Below are 17,030 nucleotides of genomic sequence, written 5' to 3' on the forward strand. Positions count from 1 at the left end.
TCTCAGAAAATTAGAATATTACTTCAGACCAATACAAAAAAAGGATTTATAGAAATGTTGGCCAACTGAAAAGTATGAACATGAAAAGTATGAACATGAAAAGTATGAACATGAAAAGTATGAGCATGTACAGCACTCAGTACTTAGTTGGGGCTCCTTTGGCCTGGATTACTGCAGTAATGCAGCGTGGCATGGAGTCCATCAGTCTGTGGCACTGCTCAGGTGTTATGAGAGCCCAGGTTGCTCTGATAGTGGCCTTCAGCTCTTCTGAATTGTTGGGTCTGGCGTATCACATCTTCCTCTTCACAATAGCCCATAGATTTTCTATGGGTTTAAAGGTCAGGCGAGTTTGCTGGCCAATGAAGAACAGGGATACCATGGTCCTTAAAGCAGGTACTTTGGCACTGTGTGCAGGTGCCAAGTCCTGTTGGAAAATGAAATCTGCATCTCCATAAAGTTGGTCAGCAGCAGGAAGCATGAACTTCCTGGTAGATGGCCACGTTGACCTTTGACCTCAGAAAACACAGCGGACCAACAGCAGCAGATGACACGGCACCCCAAACCATCACTGACTGTGGAAACTTTACACTGGACCTCAGCCAGCGTGGACTCTGTGCCTCTCCTCTCTTCCTCCAGACTCTGGGACCTTGATTTCCAAAGGAAATGCAACATTGACTTTGATCAGAGAACATAAGTGTGGAGCACTCAGCAGCAGTCCAGTCCTTTTTGTCTTTAGCCCAGGCGAGACGCTTCTGACGCCGTCTCTGGTTCAAGAGCGGCTCGACACGAGGACTGAGACAGCTGAAACCCATGTCTGCATACGTCTGTGCTGGTGGTTCTTGAAGCTCTGACTCCAGCTGCAGTCCACTCTTTGTGAATCTCCCCCACATTTTTGAATGGGTTTGTTCCACAATCCTCTCCAGGGTGCAGTTATCCCTGTTGTTGGACACTTTTTTCTACCACATCTTTTCCTTCCCTTCGCCTCTCTATTAATGTGCTTGGACACAGAGCTCTGTGAACAGCAGCCTCTTTACCAATGACCTTTGTGTCACCCTCCTTGTGCAAAGTGTCAAAGGTCGTCCTTTGGACAACTGTCACTCAGCAGTCTTCCCCATGATTGTGTAGCCTACAGAACTAGACTGAGAGACCATTTAAAGGCCTTTCAGGTGTTTGAGTTAATTAGCTCATTAGCGTGTGGCACCAGGTGTCTTCAATATTGAACCTTTTCTTAATATTCTAATTTTCTGAGATACTGAATTTGGGGTTTTCATTAGTTGTCAGTTATCATTAAATCATTAAAATCATTAAAATTAAAAGAAACAAACATTTGAAATATATCAGTCTGTGTGTAATGAATGAATATAATATACAAGTTTCATTTTTTGAACGGAATTACTGAAATACATCAACCTTTTCATGATATTCTAATTTTATGACCAGCTCCTGTACAGGAAGTTTAGACTGTGGACGTTCACAAAAAGCTAGAAATAAGCTGATTTGATCAGGAATATATATTATTATAAAATACATAAGATTATCCATCCATCCATCCATCTTGGGGGCAGCAGAAAAGCAGAGAAACCCAGATGGTTCACAGAAATTCAACCTGTGGATGCTCCATGACGTTGAAGCGTTTCAGCCTGAAATATCCTCCCTGCAAACATCAAACCTGAGCTAAACCTCAGTTCTTTAAATCTTTGAACTTTTATTTAGTCGTCAGGCAGCTGATTTTTCAGCCTTGTAGTTGTCAACACGGCTCAATTATACGCTTTACACATTCATTAATTATTGTCATAAATTAACTTGTAAATCTGCAGACATTTAATTTTATTTCTTTTGTTTCGACAAACCTGAATATTTGTGTATATATAAAGAACGATACGTGACTTGCAGCGTTTCCACATATTATTCATGTTGTCCTCATGATCAGTGTCACTTTGACGGCTTCAAAAGTTTATTTCATCAACATGACAGGTTCTCACATCAAATATATAGACATATCTCAAATGTCCTTTTCTTATTCAAAGCATTGACTCTTAACTAAGTGCCCTTGTCCACCACCTTTGAAAGTCCCCACGTTCACCAGATAGTGGTGAGCATGGTGAACAAAGGTCATACGGGGACACTGAACAACAGTGACTTATGAACAGTGTGTGAGGTTAACTCAGACGTTATGGGTGGCTGCTCAGCCACTATGAAGCCACATTAGCACCCACTGATGTCACGTTTCTAACCAGCGTTTGTGACATTTCTGCCATGAAACCCAACACTGAACCTGCTGCATAATTCCTCTTTTTTTATTTATTTTTTTTTGCTGAGCAGCAAACTTACAGTGGTTTAAAAACCAAAGAGTGAAATAAGTGTTTTAAAGCTCTGCAGAGTGGAGGGGCCAGCCTGCAGAGGGGAGTTTGCTGCCCTGAGTAACTCCTCTGTCTGTTCATCAGTGTAAAAACAGTGACTAATTAACAGGGAAGATTCATGAACACTCAGGATTATCTGGTATTGTTTACAGTCCAGCGGTTTGGTGTTCTATGACTAATCTGACTTTTTAGTGCGAGGGGAGTTTTTCACATTTATGTAAATTTTAGGTGTTAAACTTCTTCCCCTGTTCATGAAAAGCAGAAGGACTCTTTAAAGAGCTTCTTTCACTTCTTCATCCTTTAACAGCCACAAGCAAACAGCAGCGTTTGGCCCTCAGAGAGCAGCCTCTACCAAACTTTAACCTAATCATAACCGCTCGTACTTTGGTACGCTGGAAAACGAGGAAATAAGCCGAAGTAAATTTTCATTTGAGGGCAGTCAGTGTTACCACTTACCACAAGTTTGTCATGGCACTTTTGGCTGTTACATCGTCTAATTATTTCCATAAACGCTGCGACTGCAGTGCACTGAAATAATGACACAAAGACACGCAGAGAGGGAAAGTTCCTTTGATCTTTTTCTTTAGAAAAGCAGGAAAATAAGCAGTTTTGTTGAAGAAGCCTAGAAAGAGAAAAGCGATTGATCCCCGGAGCCAAATTACAGAGACCGAGCCGGACAAACCCGTCGATACCCCCCCCAAAAAGACAAGAATCAAAAAACATGGAGACAAATGATAGAAAAAAATCAAACCAGAAAAGGATTGCAAAGAGAAGCATCACTTCTACAGAGACTACAAGCCTAAAGCAGTATTACACTACATGCAGCTACAAAAGGTTCGAGCTCAACTCCGCGGTGAATAATTGTCCTGAACTTGACTCGGGCACAAGGCAGGCAGTGATTAGAGATCAGAAATGTAGCAAAATCATTCCAGACATACAGACATTACCTGGCCTGCTGTTTAGCACACCTCAACAATGCGTGAGTAAATTATTCACCACATGTGCACCAAAGCACGGTGCTCACGCTCATCTTTAGTCTTTGTAATCTGTAGTTTTGGGCATCTTGCTGCAGCAGGATGTAACAGCTGCTCATATGTTGGGAGATGTACATTATTTTGGTGCCTACATTCCTGTCACTTGAAATCAGCTGACCATCATTACATTTTGTCCTGTTTGTTTTTAAAGGGCTGAAGTGAGGAAGGTGGTCCTGGTTGTGTTGTGATGACCGACTCATCATTACAGTCAGGGTTTGTGTGGCTGTGGGTGAAGCTCCTAACGAGCCTAAGATAATCATTCACAGGCTGATACTGGCTGCTTGGCTGTCAGGAGCAGCGGTGCAGTGGTGCCATGTGCTCCCACTTACAATTTCATGTTCCTAGTTCAGACTGTACTGTTTTCACTGACGTCTGTGGTGACCCTAACCCTGTGTTATCAGAAAAAAAAAAAAGAATCAATTTATTTCTATTTGTCCAGAGTCATGGCAATCAGGTGACAAACATCAAAAACTATTCACATTTTTTGCTTTTCTCCAAAACTTATTGTTAGGATTTGGAGCTGATGATGATTTCAGAGGGTTAAAGTTATTAAAGATCATTAATAATGAAACGTAACCAGCCCGGATGTTTCTTTGTCTCCTGAAGACTTTTTCAAGAGGTTCCATTTTCAAAAGCCAGATATTACAGATAGCACAGAGTTTGGGAAAGGCATCGAGGTTCTTAAACCTCAGAGGGTTGAACAATGTAGAAATATTTATCATGACCGTTATGTATTACCATCTATCAGGTTCTTGTTTATTTGATTATATGCTGATGACACTGTTATTTATAGATCAGTGACATCACCACAATGTAACTGAAAGTCCAAGTAATCAATCATAATTTCTTTCTACAAAAATATAATTACAAGTCTCATAGTGAATGAAGAGATTTGAATGTTGCACTCAAATATCAGGACTTTGAATTTTGTTTTAGACTCATAATTTTACCCATACCTTTAGAATATTGTACCAATCCATCATTTTAATTCGCAGGTAAAGAGAAAAACAGGCCTAAGCTTTTATTTTGTATGGCAGCAGCGTGTACCAGAGCACCTCCAAAATCCATCTTCATCCTGAGTTTAGAACAATATCTGTAGATTTGTCTTCTGCACATCACCGTTTCATGCTAACACTTAACTGTAGGAAACATCATTGTTTTCACAATCTATCCTAATAAACCACTTCTAGTTACCTTTACAGAAGTATCTATTTATATAAGTAGACATATTCAGGTCCATTTGCTTAATGTAGATAGAATTTCCAAATAAATTATGAGCCCTAGGATGTCTGTTTGAAACAAGCTGTGTCATATGAATGAAGATCTCAGCATTAGAAGAAATATAACTGTACAACTCTTTTTTTTTAGCTTTAACTCATTAACCATGCTTCTGTGATGTTATTAATTTGGAACTAGGCCCACTTTCTTTTGTTATAGTAATTTATTATCATGTCACTTTAGTTGTTTCATTTCAACATTCTAATCATTACTATTTATTATATATTTATGATTATTTAATTTCTTCAAATTTCCATATTTTTGTGTCTGAGGATCATGGGCTTCCTCTTCAGTTAGGAAATTTGTTTTGGGATAGAGTGTGGAGGAAAAATATCTATATTTCTAAAATCTATGTAATAAAAATTGTGTGTAATGTTTGAAGGGACGCTCATATTGATGACCTCCAAAAAAACAAAACAAATTTGAACTGCCAAATCAGTTGGCTCCACTTCTACTCACTACAACAGAGACTCTGGTCATTTATTGCATCGACAGCATTAGATGTAAGTGCCCATCATGGAAGCGGACATATTATTTGTCCATCTTTATATACAGTCTGTGGCCCAGCACCAAACAGCAGACCAGCTTCAGAGTGTTTAACAGGCCCAAAAACTCAGCTTTAATGGATCCTCACTCAGGCTTTTCTGCCACAGACCTTAGAACGAATTCACAGGATCGTCCATCAGGATGAGGTCATACTTGCCTCCCACTGCTAAGTTAACGCCCGAGCGACTGAAATGTCACCACACTGCTGTTGTGTAATAGGGCTGAGGCTCAACACCCACACAACCCAAAACGCTCTTTCTACCCTCACCTTTGAACTTTAAATAAAAAAATATTAAAAATAAAACAGAACAATTAGTAAAACAAATAAAACTTCAAATATAAAATGAATGAATAACCTTCACAGTCCAGCGTTTAAAATACAACATTAGACCCACTGTTTGTCTCTGTTCTTACAAATAATTGTATGGAATAAATACAACAGTTGAAAAATAAAGGTTTTAAATAAATGTTTACATCGGCTAACACAGTACCTCTGCAGAGCCTGGATTTATTCTCAGGGACACTGTGGCTCCTCCCTCACACGCTGTGGTGTATTTACATTTACCAGGTCTCAGGCGTTTGACCGTACTCTGAACAAATCAACTGTTATTCTCAAATTATCCCGACTTATTCTAAGGAAAAAAACACGGTGAAGCACAGATTCAACGCTTAGTAAGAAGAAGAAAACATCAGTCATAATAATCATAATACCGTGAGTAATAAAGAGTCAGAACAGTCATGTGAACCGTGGACGCATACTGTATGCAAAACTGCAAGCTACACACACACACACACACACACACACACACACACACACACACACACACACGCACGCACGCACGCACGCACACACACACACACACAGCAGCCTGCTGTCACCACGTCTGTGAACACATACTGCAGCACTGGCCATCGTTATCGTTCAGCATCGTTCAGCACAGTGTATTCAGAGAAATATCAGCTCGCACATCTGAAAAAAACAAACACAATCCACACAAAGCTGCTCCAACATTTCCATATCCACACTGAGCCTGACAGTGATGCTCGAAGGGAAAGATTTACAGGACAGGCAGGCGTGAAAAAACAGTCGTAAACGCTGCTGGCTGTGCAGACCGTGGTAGCAGACAGGACCTGAAAACTGTTACTGTAACCTATGTCTCATTCACAGAGACGGCTTTACTGTGCGGCTTTTTACAGACATCTCTAAAAGGATGAGTACGCAGCACGGTCCTGTGGTTCTGGTAGCTGCTCCATGTCGGCATTACGGGCAAAGTGAAATTATAAGCATTAAATCACAACGTTTGCTCAGTGTAGTTCACTGAAGGGACGTTCAGCTGGTCCCCTTTAAGCTCACTGTGTTGGATTTTAAGTAAAAACCCAACAGAAAAGCAATGAGACAGTTTTTGTTTCAAAAGCCAAAGAAAGGTGCTGAACTGTAGAGAACGATGATGTGAAGAGGGCGCAGAAACGGGAGAAAGAAGGCTGTGACTGAATATGAACCAATATCAGCCTTTAGCTTTAGCCTCTGTGACGGCTGTAAGTGAACTGCTTTACACGTGGACTTCCTCCAGGACAGTTTCAGTAGGCACACATCTCTAAACCCCTTTGAACACAGTCCCAGCTCCTGCTGCATACCACGGTCTGCTACAGACTGGGAGTTGGTGTGATGGCTTCATAGTGTAATATTTCAAAAAGGATCCGACCAGTTTCCCCACATTATAACAAAGAAGACAGAAATCTGAAGGTGCTGAAAACAAAGGAGTTGTTGTGAATCTGACTGAATTTGCCACAAACAAATGGACTCAGTTATTGAGGTTCATTGAAGCTAACTTGTTCATAACGTCTCATTTTAATAATTACTATCTCCTTTAAAGACTGTATGCACTTCGGTTTTTGTAGTCGTGGTTTTTGATATTAATTCCTAAACTGAGCTGAGATAACAGACAGACTGGGGCTGCTCAGTGACTGAGGTCCCGATTATTCACCATCTTTTCTCACACGCTTTAGAAAAATAACAGATTCAGTCAAATCTGATTAAAAAAAATCAGCACTCTTTAACAGACTTCTCGAACTCTCTGAAAAACTATTCAGTGATAAATATTTACATCATTTCAGTCTGAACACCTTCAGTTCTGCGCGGCTTCGTGTTAACTCAAACAAAATTATAGAAAATTTACTGGCAAATCATCACCGGGAATCTGTGCCGTGATTTAAAGAAAAAAAAGACATTTTCTGTTGATTCACAGATAATGTCCTGTTCTTTTCTTCACACTGGATACACTGTAATAAAAACAGGAGAGTTTCTGTTATTTAATTATTTATGTATGGGGGGTAATAAAATCTGAACTCTGTGCATTTTTGGTGATCTGTGCTAATCTTTGGGACTGTTTGGACCTTCATGTTTCGTGGCATATTGCACAGCTTGCAGGTGTTGATGTTACAGAACGATGAGGTTTTGCAGTTACAGTATGGCTGTCAACGCAATGATCCACTGGACGACTTGCTGTGCTAACTGGGCTTCATGCTGGACTCTCCAGAGTGAACCGATCAGGCGCGCTTACAGTGAAGGATTACCAACCAGATAGCTACTACGGTTTGATCGCTAACAAGCGGACAACACCCACTCTCTCAAAGACAGCCACGCCCTGCAATATGGCTGCCAGAGGGTTTGTTACATCCCATGATGTGTGCAGCTGTGTGTCTGCACTGGGTAAATCCTCTGTTTGTGTTATTAGCATTAGCATGCACGAATGCCACACAGACACACAAGTGTGTGTTTGAGAGCCAAAATGCTCCTTGACTTCTTGAGACTCAAGTGCGCATGTGTCAAGCCTCTATATGAATATTGTAAACTGACACCATTTCCCATCATGCATCAGCAAAGCCTCGCCAAAAAGGGTTTCAGCAGTCATGGCTGAAAAAACATGCTGTAAGCATCACGTTGCATTCAGCCGTTTCCGTCCAGCCTCCTGTCCCTTTAGATAATACCGCGTTATAGAAACATACCACAGAATATTAAACAGGCATTTAACTCCCTATAAAAAGTGGTGCAGCCAGAATAGAAACGTACACTTGCTGTTAGAAAGACTTGTTGTTGTATTTAGAAAAAAAAGACACTTGTTGAGGTTCCTGGGACTGACCGTGGGAGCAGTAAGGTGAATGACTGACAGCCAAACTGACCAATAGCCTTTCAGGAAGGAACACGACACAAAGACACAGACGGTCAAGTGTAAAGGCCAGTCAGCAGCTGTATGCTTCAACTACGTGTTTTCCTTTGATACACAGCCACTAAACAAAGAGGATCCAACTGTCCCTGAAGGTAGAATAATAATAATAACCATAATAAAAAAACTCATTCTAACACTACGGCTAAAACAGATCCGATAAAAGGAGTGCGTTTACTGGCTACATGAAACGATTCACTGAAAATAAAACCCTGTGGACTCAGTTCCAGAGGGCGCGTTGGAGGAGAGGCCAGGCGATACTCAACAGTCAAGAAGTCGATCTCTTGTGGGTGGTGCTGTACTTAATGTGTGTGACTGAGTGGGTGGCTGATCCAGGAAGATGAATATCTTTCTAGCTTCTCTCTCCCCTTCAGAGTCTCGTCTCCCCTCAGCCGGTCCTTCCTCTGCCTGCGTTGATTCGGCCGTCCCATCAGTCTCTACTCGAGCACCTTCGTATCGGTAACGTCTTCTTCTCGTCCCGGCTGTCTGCTGTTCCTCCATGGCAGTATTTAAATAAAAAGCTCAGGTGATGAGTCTAAGGCTCCTCTTCCCCGGTGGAAACAGCCAATCGCGCGGCCACAGACAGATGGTCCGTGAGGCCGGCCAGCTGGGTGACGAAGCTGAACTCCTCGATTTCCTGCAGGATGAAGAGCAGAAGAGAGCATCATCAGATCACCATGAGCTCACATTTTAGGGTTAGCCCCCCAATTTTTTTTTAAAATAAACTGCACAATACATTTGTAAGCAAAGGCGGCACAGTGGTTAGCACTGTTGCTTCACAGCAAGAAGGTCCTGGTTCAATTCCAGCACCGGGCCTTTCTGTGTGGAGTTTGCATGTTCTCCTGTCTGAGTGGGTTCTTTCCGGGTACTCCGGCTTCCTCCCACAGTCCAACGACACCCACTGAGTGGGGTTAGGTTAGCTGGTGATTCTGAGCTCTGTGCCCTGCGACAGCCACCCCGAACCAAAGCTGGGTCAAGGGTCACCCTTTGATTTTGAGGTGCGTTCATGCTACCTGATATTTTCTGTTATATAAAGTGATAAATGTGTTCTGTGACTTTATACTCTGTAGTACACTGAGTGCAGAGTACATCTTCTGTGTTTTCAGTCAGTTTTTTATTAATTTATGCATTGTGATATTTTGGTATGCTTGGCTTAGCCTGGATCAGCTGGAAGCACAGGCAGTGCTGCTCTGGGCCGTGCAGTAAATGAATCAGATGTGTGAAAGTTGCTTGTTGAATGTTTTTTAAACGCTTTGCTGCAAAAATAAATATTTGTTTTCAGATATAATCACAAACATCAGTATGAGCAAAGCAAAGTGCAGACAGGCTGCACTGCCCTGTGAGGGGCTGATTCATCAACCATCTCAATAACAGTCACAGTATGTGCCAAACATCCTACATTTGTATACATGTAAAGAGGCCATGTAGGTGGCTGCTGCTGCCACAAAGGTAAATGTCGCTGCATCAGCATTTCCTGCTGCAGGAACTTTTGGGACTAACCATGAAAAACAGCCCCTGTCCAAAAGTATGTGGACGTGCAGGTACTTTCCAATAAAACTCCTACAACTGCAAGACAAGTATGACTAAAACTTCTGTCAGTGTTGACAGTTTGTAATTAATAATACATAATGCTACCTCATTTGCATAATTCAGGAAATTCAAAATAATGGTCTTAATGTGATCAGCTGGGAATGTTTCATGGATTTATTAGTTTACATTTTTGATGGTAAATTTTTTTAACAATGAATCAAAATAGTAAATATTAAATTTTTTCCTCCCATTTGAGACAGAAAATTTACAGTTTTATTCCTGAGTTTTATTCTGAAGGTGTCTCGGGGGATATTATTCATGTAACATTCAGAACCTGATTTATAGAAAAAAATGTTTTAATTGATTTATTATGTGACTAAAAGAGATCTATGATGCCATCTTTAAAATCCTTTTTAAACAACATGCAAATTAGTGCACGTGCAGACATTCAATTCCTTATTTGCATATGTAAACATAAGATTTCAGAAAGCTTGTGATAGTAAAAAAATAAAACATAATTATGTGAGAAATAAACAGGGAGAAATCTGTGGGGATCCCTGTGATCCTAACATTACCTTATTAAACAGAAATGCTGGGACTTTTTCAGCTCATCCCTCTGAAGGTTGATTTATCAAAATGACCTTCTGATCATCGTCTCAGGGGATATTTCACATACAGCAGAGACGCTGATTTACTCAAGATTTTATTCATAAAAGCGTGTGAGGGGGAAAAAGCTTTATTTTCCTGGTTACTGACTATATTTCCTGATTTGTGAAACATTCAAAATCTCTACAAAAATTATATAAACTTTCCGTCTGTATGAAATCCTTTGACTGCAGAAATAAACTGGTTATAGATGATATCCAGTATGCACATATACTCTGATATACTGACCCAATTAAAACTTAACTGTCTTTAATGAAGTAATCCACTAATCTACTCCGTCCACTCGTCACTAAATAATGTTTGAAGGAAAATTTTAAGAGTGGAAACATTTTGATTCGAGTGTGTTCTTCCAAAAATAATTTAAAGTGATTTAGAGAGATGAGCAGAAACATGATGAAGTTAGCGGCTCGATCGGTTTCGATTAGGTGAGATGATGTTACAGTAACCACAGTGAGGCAGGAGGTGGCGTCAGGCGGCCGCGCTCAGGAAGCCAAAGGAGCAGAGTCGGACAGAGAAACGGGAAGAAAGGAGGGAGATGGTTTCCCATCCTCCTCAGTCCCTCACACAGACCTCGTTCCTTTTCTTCCTGCTTCGTTGTTCACCTCTCCAGGTTTTAGTCAAACATTCTCCTGTGGTGTGACATCACTTTGCTGCCTTTAAGCTTTTTTTGACTTTGTTGCCAGGAAATTAATCAGAGGAGAATTAAACGTATCACCTCCCTGCTGACGAGGAAATGTCGCAGTTCTGAGCTCCCTGTTAGCAAACGCTTTTGTGAGGGTGTTTTAAGATTTGGAGGTTTCACACATGCAAAGCAGCAGGAACACGGACTCAAAGAAAAGCACGTGTTGGCTTTTTTCAGTGAGCTGTAAACCTGTTTCAGAGCAGATCTTTGACCCGTCAGTGTCAGAAAACCACAGTTACTCACTTTAATGAACGTGCTGCACTTAATAGACGGCTTGTTCTCAGTGTTATTAACACACCTGCTCCTTTCCTGCTGTCACAAGTCTGAATGTCTACTGTGAAAAAAGTCTAAGACATTAAACTGTCGTAGCTCCCTGTATAATGCAAACTTTATTGATTCCTGCAGGGACAGCGCTGCTCAGGATTATGGAAGTTGTAAAATTATATTAGAAATACAATAGTTTGTGTACCTGTGGTGTTTTCTTGTATTTCAGTGTAGCCAAAGTGCATTCAGATCTGCATGTTTGAATGCTGTTCTGTGAAGTGTGTGATCTGTTTTTTTCCTTTCCACTGAATGCTACTTTCTGGGAAATCTGGGAAAACCTTTGGAGTGCTGGTAAAGTTTAACTTTAGACTAAAGCCGAGTGCACGAGCCTTTACTTCACAAAGAGCAGCCCTGTCTGGGACCAACACAGGCTCCCTGACTGTGCAGAAAACCAACATGTCTGCCAGCTAAACATCAAGAATATTAACAGACAGAACTTTGTTCCCCTGCCGACCTGCCCAGGGTGCACCCCGCCTCTCTTCCTGTGGCTGCTGTGATTGGCTCCAGACCTCCTGTGAGGTGTTTTAGAAAATGAATGGACTTTGTTCCCAATAACAGCATTTTCAAAGCAGCGTTTTCAGTGGAAGAAATGTGCCATGACTCATCCAGGTGACTTCTTCAGTCTTAGCTGACTGCAAGTTACACCTGCAGGCCACTCCTTCAGTGAGGAGGACGTGTACATCCTGGACAGGGAGGAAAGCCGGTTTGAGTTTTTAACACCAACAGGCCATTTTTATTAAAGGGGAACAACATCTGTGAGCCGAGGAGGAGGCTTTAGTCTTCCACCATCTCAGTGTTATGATTGCAGCCATTCTCCACCTCTCAGTGAATGGTTATGGTGCAAGTGTTGGTCATAATGCAGCTGTGCTCTTTATGAGATGCAGACTTGCAGTCAGCTGAGACTGAAGAAGTCACCTGGATGAACGATGAAACAGAACCTGTCTGAGCATCAGACAGCTGAAGGGTCTGACTAACACTGGTGCAGCCGACCCGTTTAACACAACGTAAATAATGTTAGCTAAGTTAGCGCTGCCTAGATAGCTAACGTCAGTGGGCTAAAACCTTCTCCTACCTAAATGACCAAACTGAACGAGTTGCTGGATTGGATAATAGGAGAGGGTGACATCACATGTTGTTTCAAGGTTATTGGAGGGTTCCTCCCTCGTACATGCATGATTCAAAGTAATTTCCTGTAGTCATATGACATGAATAAATGAACAGCAGGGTTACACACGTTCACTATCAACATTACTGCTGAACATTCGTTTTGCCGTCTGTAAAAATGCAGCTTGTTGCACTGCAGGCATGTTAGAAAATGGCATTTATGCTCTTCATGCTCAGCAGTAATTTTGGAGACTTTGCTTCATTTTCCTATATTTCATTATTTCCTGTCATATATAAGCTATCACAGTGGTGGATGCTCATATTAAACGTGGCCTGTCATAATGTTTATTATGGCAGAAAATGCAGATTTAATAAATTGAAGGTTCAATGTTACGCAGCACTCACTGGACTGACCAACAAGCTGAAAAATGTCCAAGCTGTAGCTCTGAGAAGTTTGGGAATTCTTTCCGGGGCGTTTCTAAAAAACAGCTTATTCCAAGATAATTAAAACAGAAGTACAAGAATAAGTTATTAGGACGTGTTTCCACTTTCCCAGCGTTGGAAAAAGACCCAAACTGTCACAGTCAGCTGAGGGGAAGTTGGTTTAGATGGACAGAACCAACCAGGAAACCAGGTCCAGCATCTTCAAGCTATCATCACTGATAAAAATAAAAAGCCTTCTGGAGCAAAGTCTCTGGAGCTTGAAAAAGGCGACTGGACTTCTTTTTGTTTCTTGAAGACGTTTCACCTCTCATCCGAAAGGCTTCTTCAGTTCTCAACCAAATGGTGGAGAGACCCAGGTATTTAAACCCCTGTGGGCGTAGTCCCCTGGAGGTGGTTATGACCCTCTATTGATCATGTGCGTGAACATGCGGTTACCCCAACTGGGCCTTCATCAAATCAGCTAAGATGCACAGGAATGAAGGCCAAACACAAACTACAGAGAATAGGAAGGACAAGAGGAACAACATTGTCATCCCATATGTGTCAGGCTTGTCAGAGAAACTCAGAAGAATTTTCTCCAAGCATGACATCTCAGTATACTTCAAACCAAGTCACACCCTAAGACAAAAACTGGTTCATCCCAAGGACAAACCCGCCAAACACAAGATCAGCGATGTAGTGTATGCTGTTCAGTGCAGTGAAGAGTGCTCGGACCTCTACATTGGTGAAACCAAACAGCCTCTTCACAAACGAATGGCACAACATAGTAGAGCCACCTCGACAGGACAAGATTCAGCAGTACATCTGCATCTGAAGGAAAAAGGGCACTCTTTTGAGGATGCCAATGTCCACATTTTGGACAGGGAAAACAGATGGTTTGAAAGAGGAGTGAAAGAAGCCATCTATGTCCACTGTGAACAACCATCATTGAACAGAGGAGGTGGATTACGTCACCAACTTTCCCCCGCTTACAGTGCTGTCCTGAGCTCCCTTCCCAGACGTCTCAACCCCCATTCACACCTTTGTTCCAGTGACCTCAATAGGCCACAGGAAACAATGGAGCAGAGTCCTAAATTGGTTTCAACTGAAACCACTGATTAAATATGACCCACGCCCCCTTCACACCTGGGCACATGTGTTCACGCACATGATCAATAGAGGGTCATAACCACCTCCAGGGGACTACGCCCACAGGGGTTTAAATACCTGGGTCTCTCCACCATTTGGTTGAGAACTGAAGAAGCCTTTCGGATGAGAGGTGAAACGTCTTCAAGAAACAAAAAGAAGTCCAGTCGCCTTTTTCAAGCTCCAGAGACTACTATGACCTGGATGACTGAGAATCTACACAGACTTCTGGAGCAAAGATTTATGGTGAGATGAGAGGAAGATGAAGGTGTTCGTCATTATAAGCAGAGGTTTGTTTGGAAGCATGGTGGAGGCAGCATCAGGTGCTGGGCTGCTTTGCTACCAGTGGAAGTGGCACATTTAACACAGTGGATGGAATAGCGAAGACTTACATTTATTCAGCAAAACTTCAAGATGCAACTTCCTGAGGGACATTTAACCCCTTAACTGGCCAGGGCCCGGTGACGGGCCATTTGTAGTCCCTTTTATATGGCAGGTTAGACCCTCCCATTTTTATTGACACGTCATTCGGCCAATCATGTAACTGGCTGCACCAAATCACCCGACAAAGCTATGTGACGCCCTCTGAGTATTATTGGCTCTGGGAAACCCATTTCTTAACATGACTGGCCGAATGAGGTGTCAATCAAAATGGGCGGGTCTAGCCTGCCATATAAATGCACTTCATTCGGACCAGATGCAGCCGGTTAATAGGCTATGAAATGGGTTGTTCAGAGCCAATAATAACCAGAGGGTGTTATGTAGTTGTTTCAGGTGATTTATTTGCTGCCAGTTAATTAATCAATCTGTGTGCTGAATTCATATTTTTGACCCTATTTATATAATTTTGGTCTAATGTTGATTTCAGAAAATCAATCAATAAATAATGTTTTGCAATAACCCCAGAAAAAGGAAAATTTGGAGAAGCCACAATGAGTTTATGTAAATTTTTGACACAAATGTAACAAAAAATATGATCCTGAGTGTTGTGAGCATCATCCTGCAAACTTCCACTGAACCGTACCAGTTTCCAGTCTTGTTGGAGGCCCTCGTCGCTGTAAAGGATGTAGTCAATACGGCGTCCGTTGCCCTTCAGCGGGATCTTCCTCCCCTTCTGACTGCTGGCAGGACACTGGTTCTTACTGGGAGGAAACACCAGGTACTCCTTCCTGCCCTCCTCGTTCTCCATGACTCTGACAGTGACACACAACACACTGAAGTTCAGAACAGGAGGACAGAGGACCGTGTGTCCTGTGCCCAAATGCATACAATTAATGGCAATTCTGTCAGGACCACTGTAGCCAAAGAGGATTGTTATATCATCTACAGTAACTTATATTTAGGGATACAGCTCTGTTCTCCGACCTCCACACACTTCCATGTGCACATGTGGAAAGCTGGAGGTGGAGAGAGTAGCAGCAAGACTCCAGAGCAGACACAGCAGATACGATGCTGAGTAAGTCAAACGCTGAATGATGGTGAGGAGTTGGAGAGGAGATGGAGGTGCAGACGCCCAACAGCTGTGGGCAGGTTATTGAGCTCATTTCACCATTGAAAGAAATAACTGACATGAAAAAGAGGGATTTTATTTTTGTTGTGATTTCAGGGCTTTAAACATGTTTGAATCCATATTTTATGGACAGACTTAAAATTTGGGAACAAAAGTTAAACTACTGCAGTTTATGGCTGACACGAGTAAAAGGCTGTGGATAAAAATGCTGTGATTGTGGAGCAGTGAAAAGAAAGAGTGAGTGGGTTTTTGGGTGGGTGAGACTCACTTTTGTAAACTTTCAGGTGAGCTGACATCCTCGTCATAAAGGCCACTGGGATCCAGCAGAGTACCTGTTTAAAGACACAAAGTGGAGACACGAGTCATTTCAGCATTCCTCTCTCTCTACCGCCCTCTTCTGTAACTTTGAGGTATCAGAAGATTTTTTCCCAGCATTTCCACACATATTCATAATGGACAACGAAGTACATTCGTCAGTTCCTGCTGCTTTGTTTATAAAGCAAAGAGGAGAAAACGACTTGTTCCTGTCAGTCCGTGTTGGTCTTCTCGTTCCCTTGATTTTGGTCCTCGGGGTAATCCGCCGTTACATTTAGATACATTTAGATACATTTAGACAATGCCGACCTCACAACAGCAGCAGCAGTCACATGTTTGGACACACTGACATCAGCGATGGCCCCAACCCAAACTGTATGAGTCCAGTAAGAAATACTAAAATGTACATAGTTTTTGGTGGTGTTACAGTAACCACAGTGGTGCCGGCACAGCAAACCCTGATAATCGGGGAAATGAGTGACTGGACTGAGTCCAAAGTTGTGTTGTATATCCGGATCATACTCTGATCAGATGTCACATGTCCATGGACATGAACAGTGATTTGCTTCTTACTATAAAAAATGTGTCTTTTCTCAGCTGAGATGAGTTTCCCATCTTAAATTCAAGGAGCTGCAAATCCAGAATCTGGATCGGATCAGGTGGTGGAGTTCTCCACAACTGACTTATTTTTTACCTCAACCTTTGCCCAAATATGGCAATAAATGTAATCAGGTGATCTTGGGGGGGTCACTGGCAATCTTATTTGCACATTTGGTGTGAAGCAGACTGTTTGCTAACAATATTAGAGCAAAACTAACAAACAAACCCCCCTCTCTGGGGGTGGGGTAACAAATATGAAAACAGCAAAAATACTAGTGTCTGATTAAA

General features: G+C 41.9%; 1 protein-coding gene across 1 annotated transcript in view; it reads right to left on the bottom strand.

Moving 5' to 3' along the window:
• Window positions 1–2,920: 2,920 nt before the first annotated feature.
• The window catches only part of smpd3 (sphingomyelin phosphodiesterase 3), an 82,988-nt gene continuing 68,878 nt past the window's right edge, over window positions 2,921–17,030 (bottom strand). The window contains exons 8-10 of the mRNA XM_030731701.1: window positions 16,096–16,159; window positions 15,342–15,510; window positions 2,921–9,079 (exon numbers count right to left, since the gene is read on the bottom strand). Of these exons, the coding sequence (XP_030587561.1) occupies window positions 8,978–9,079; window positions 15,342–15,510; window positions 16,096–16,159 (335 nt within the window). The 3' untranslated portion in view covers window positions 2,921–8,977. The remainder of the gene's footprint in view (window positions 9,080–15,341; window positions 15,511–16,095; window positions 16,160–17,030) is intronic.

This window comes from Archocentrus centrarchus, chromosome 6 (genome assembly GCF_007364275.1).
Source record: "Archocentrus centrarchus isolate MPI-CPG fArcCen1 chromosome 6, fArcCen1, whole genome shotgun sequence".
NCBI classification, from domain to species: Eukaryota; Metazoa; Chordata; class Actinopteri; order Cichliformes; family Cichlidae; genus Archocentrus; species Archocentrus centrarchus.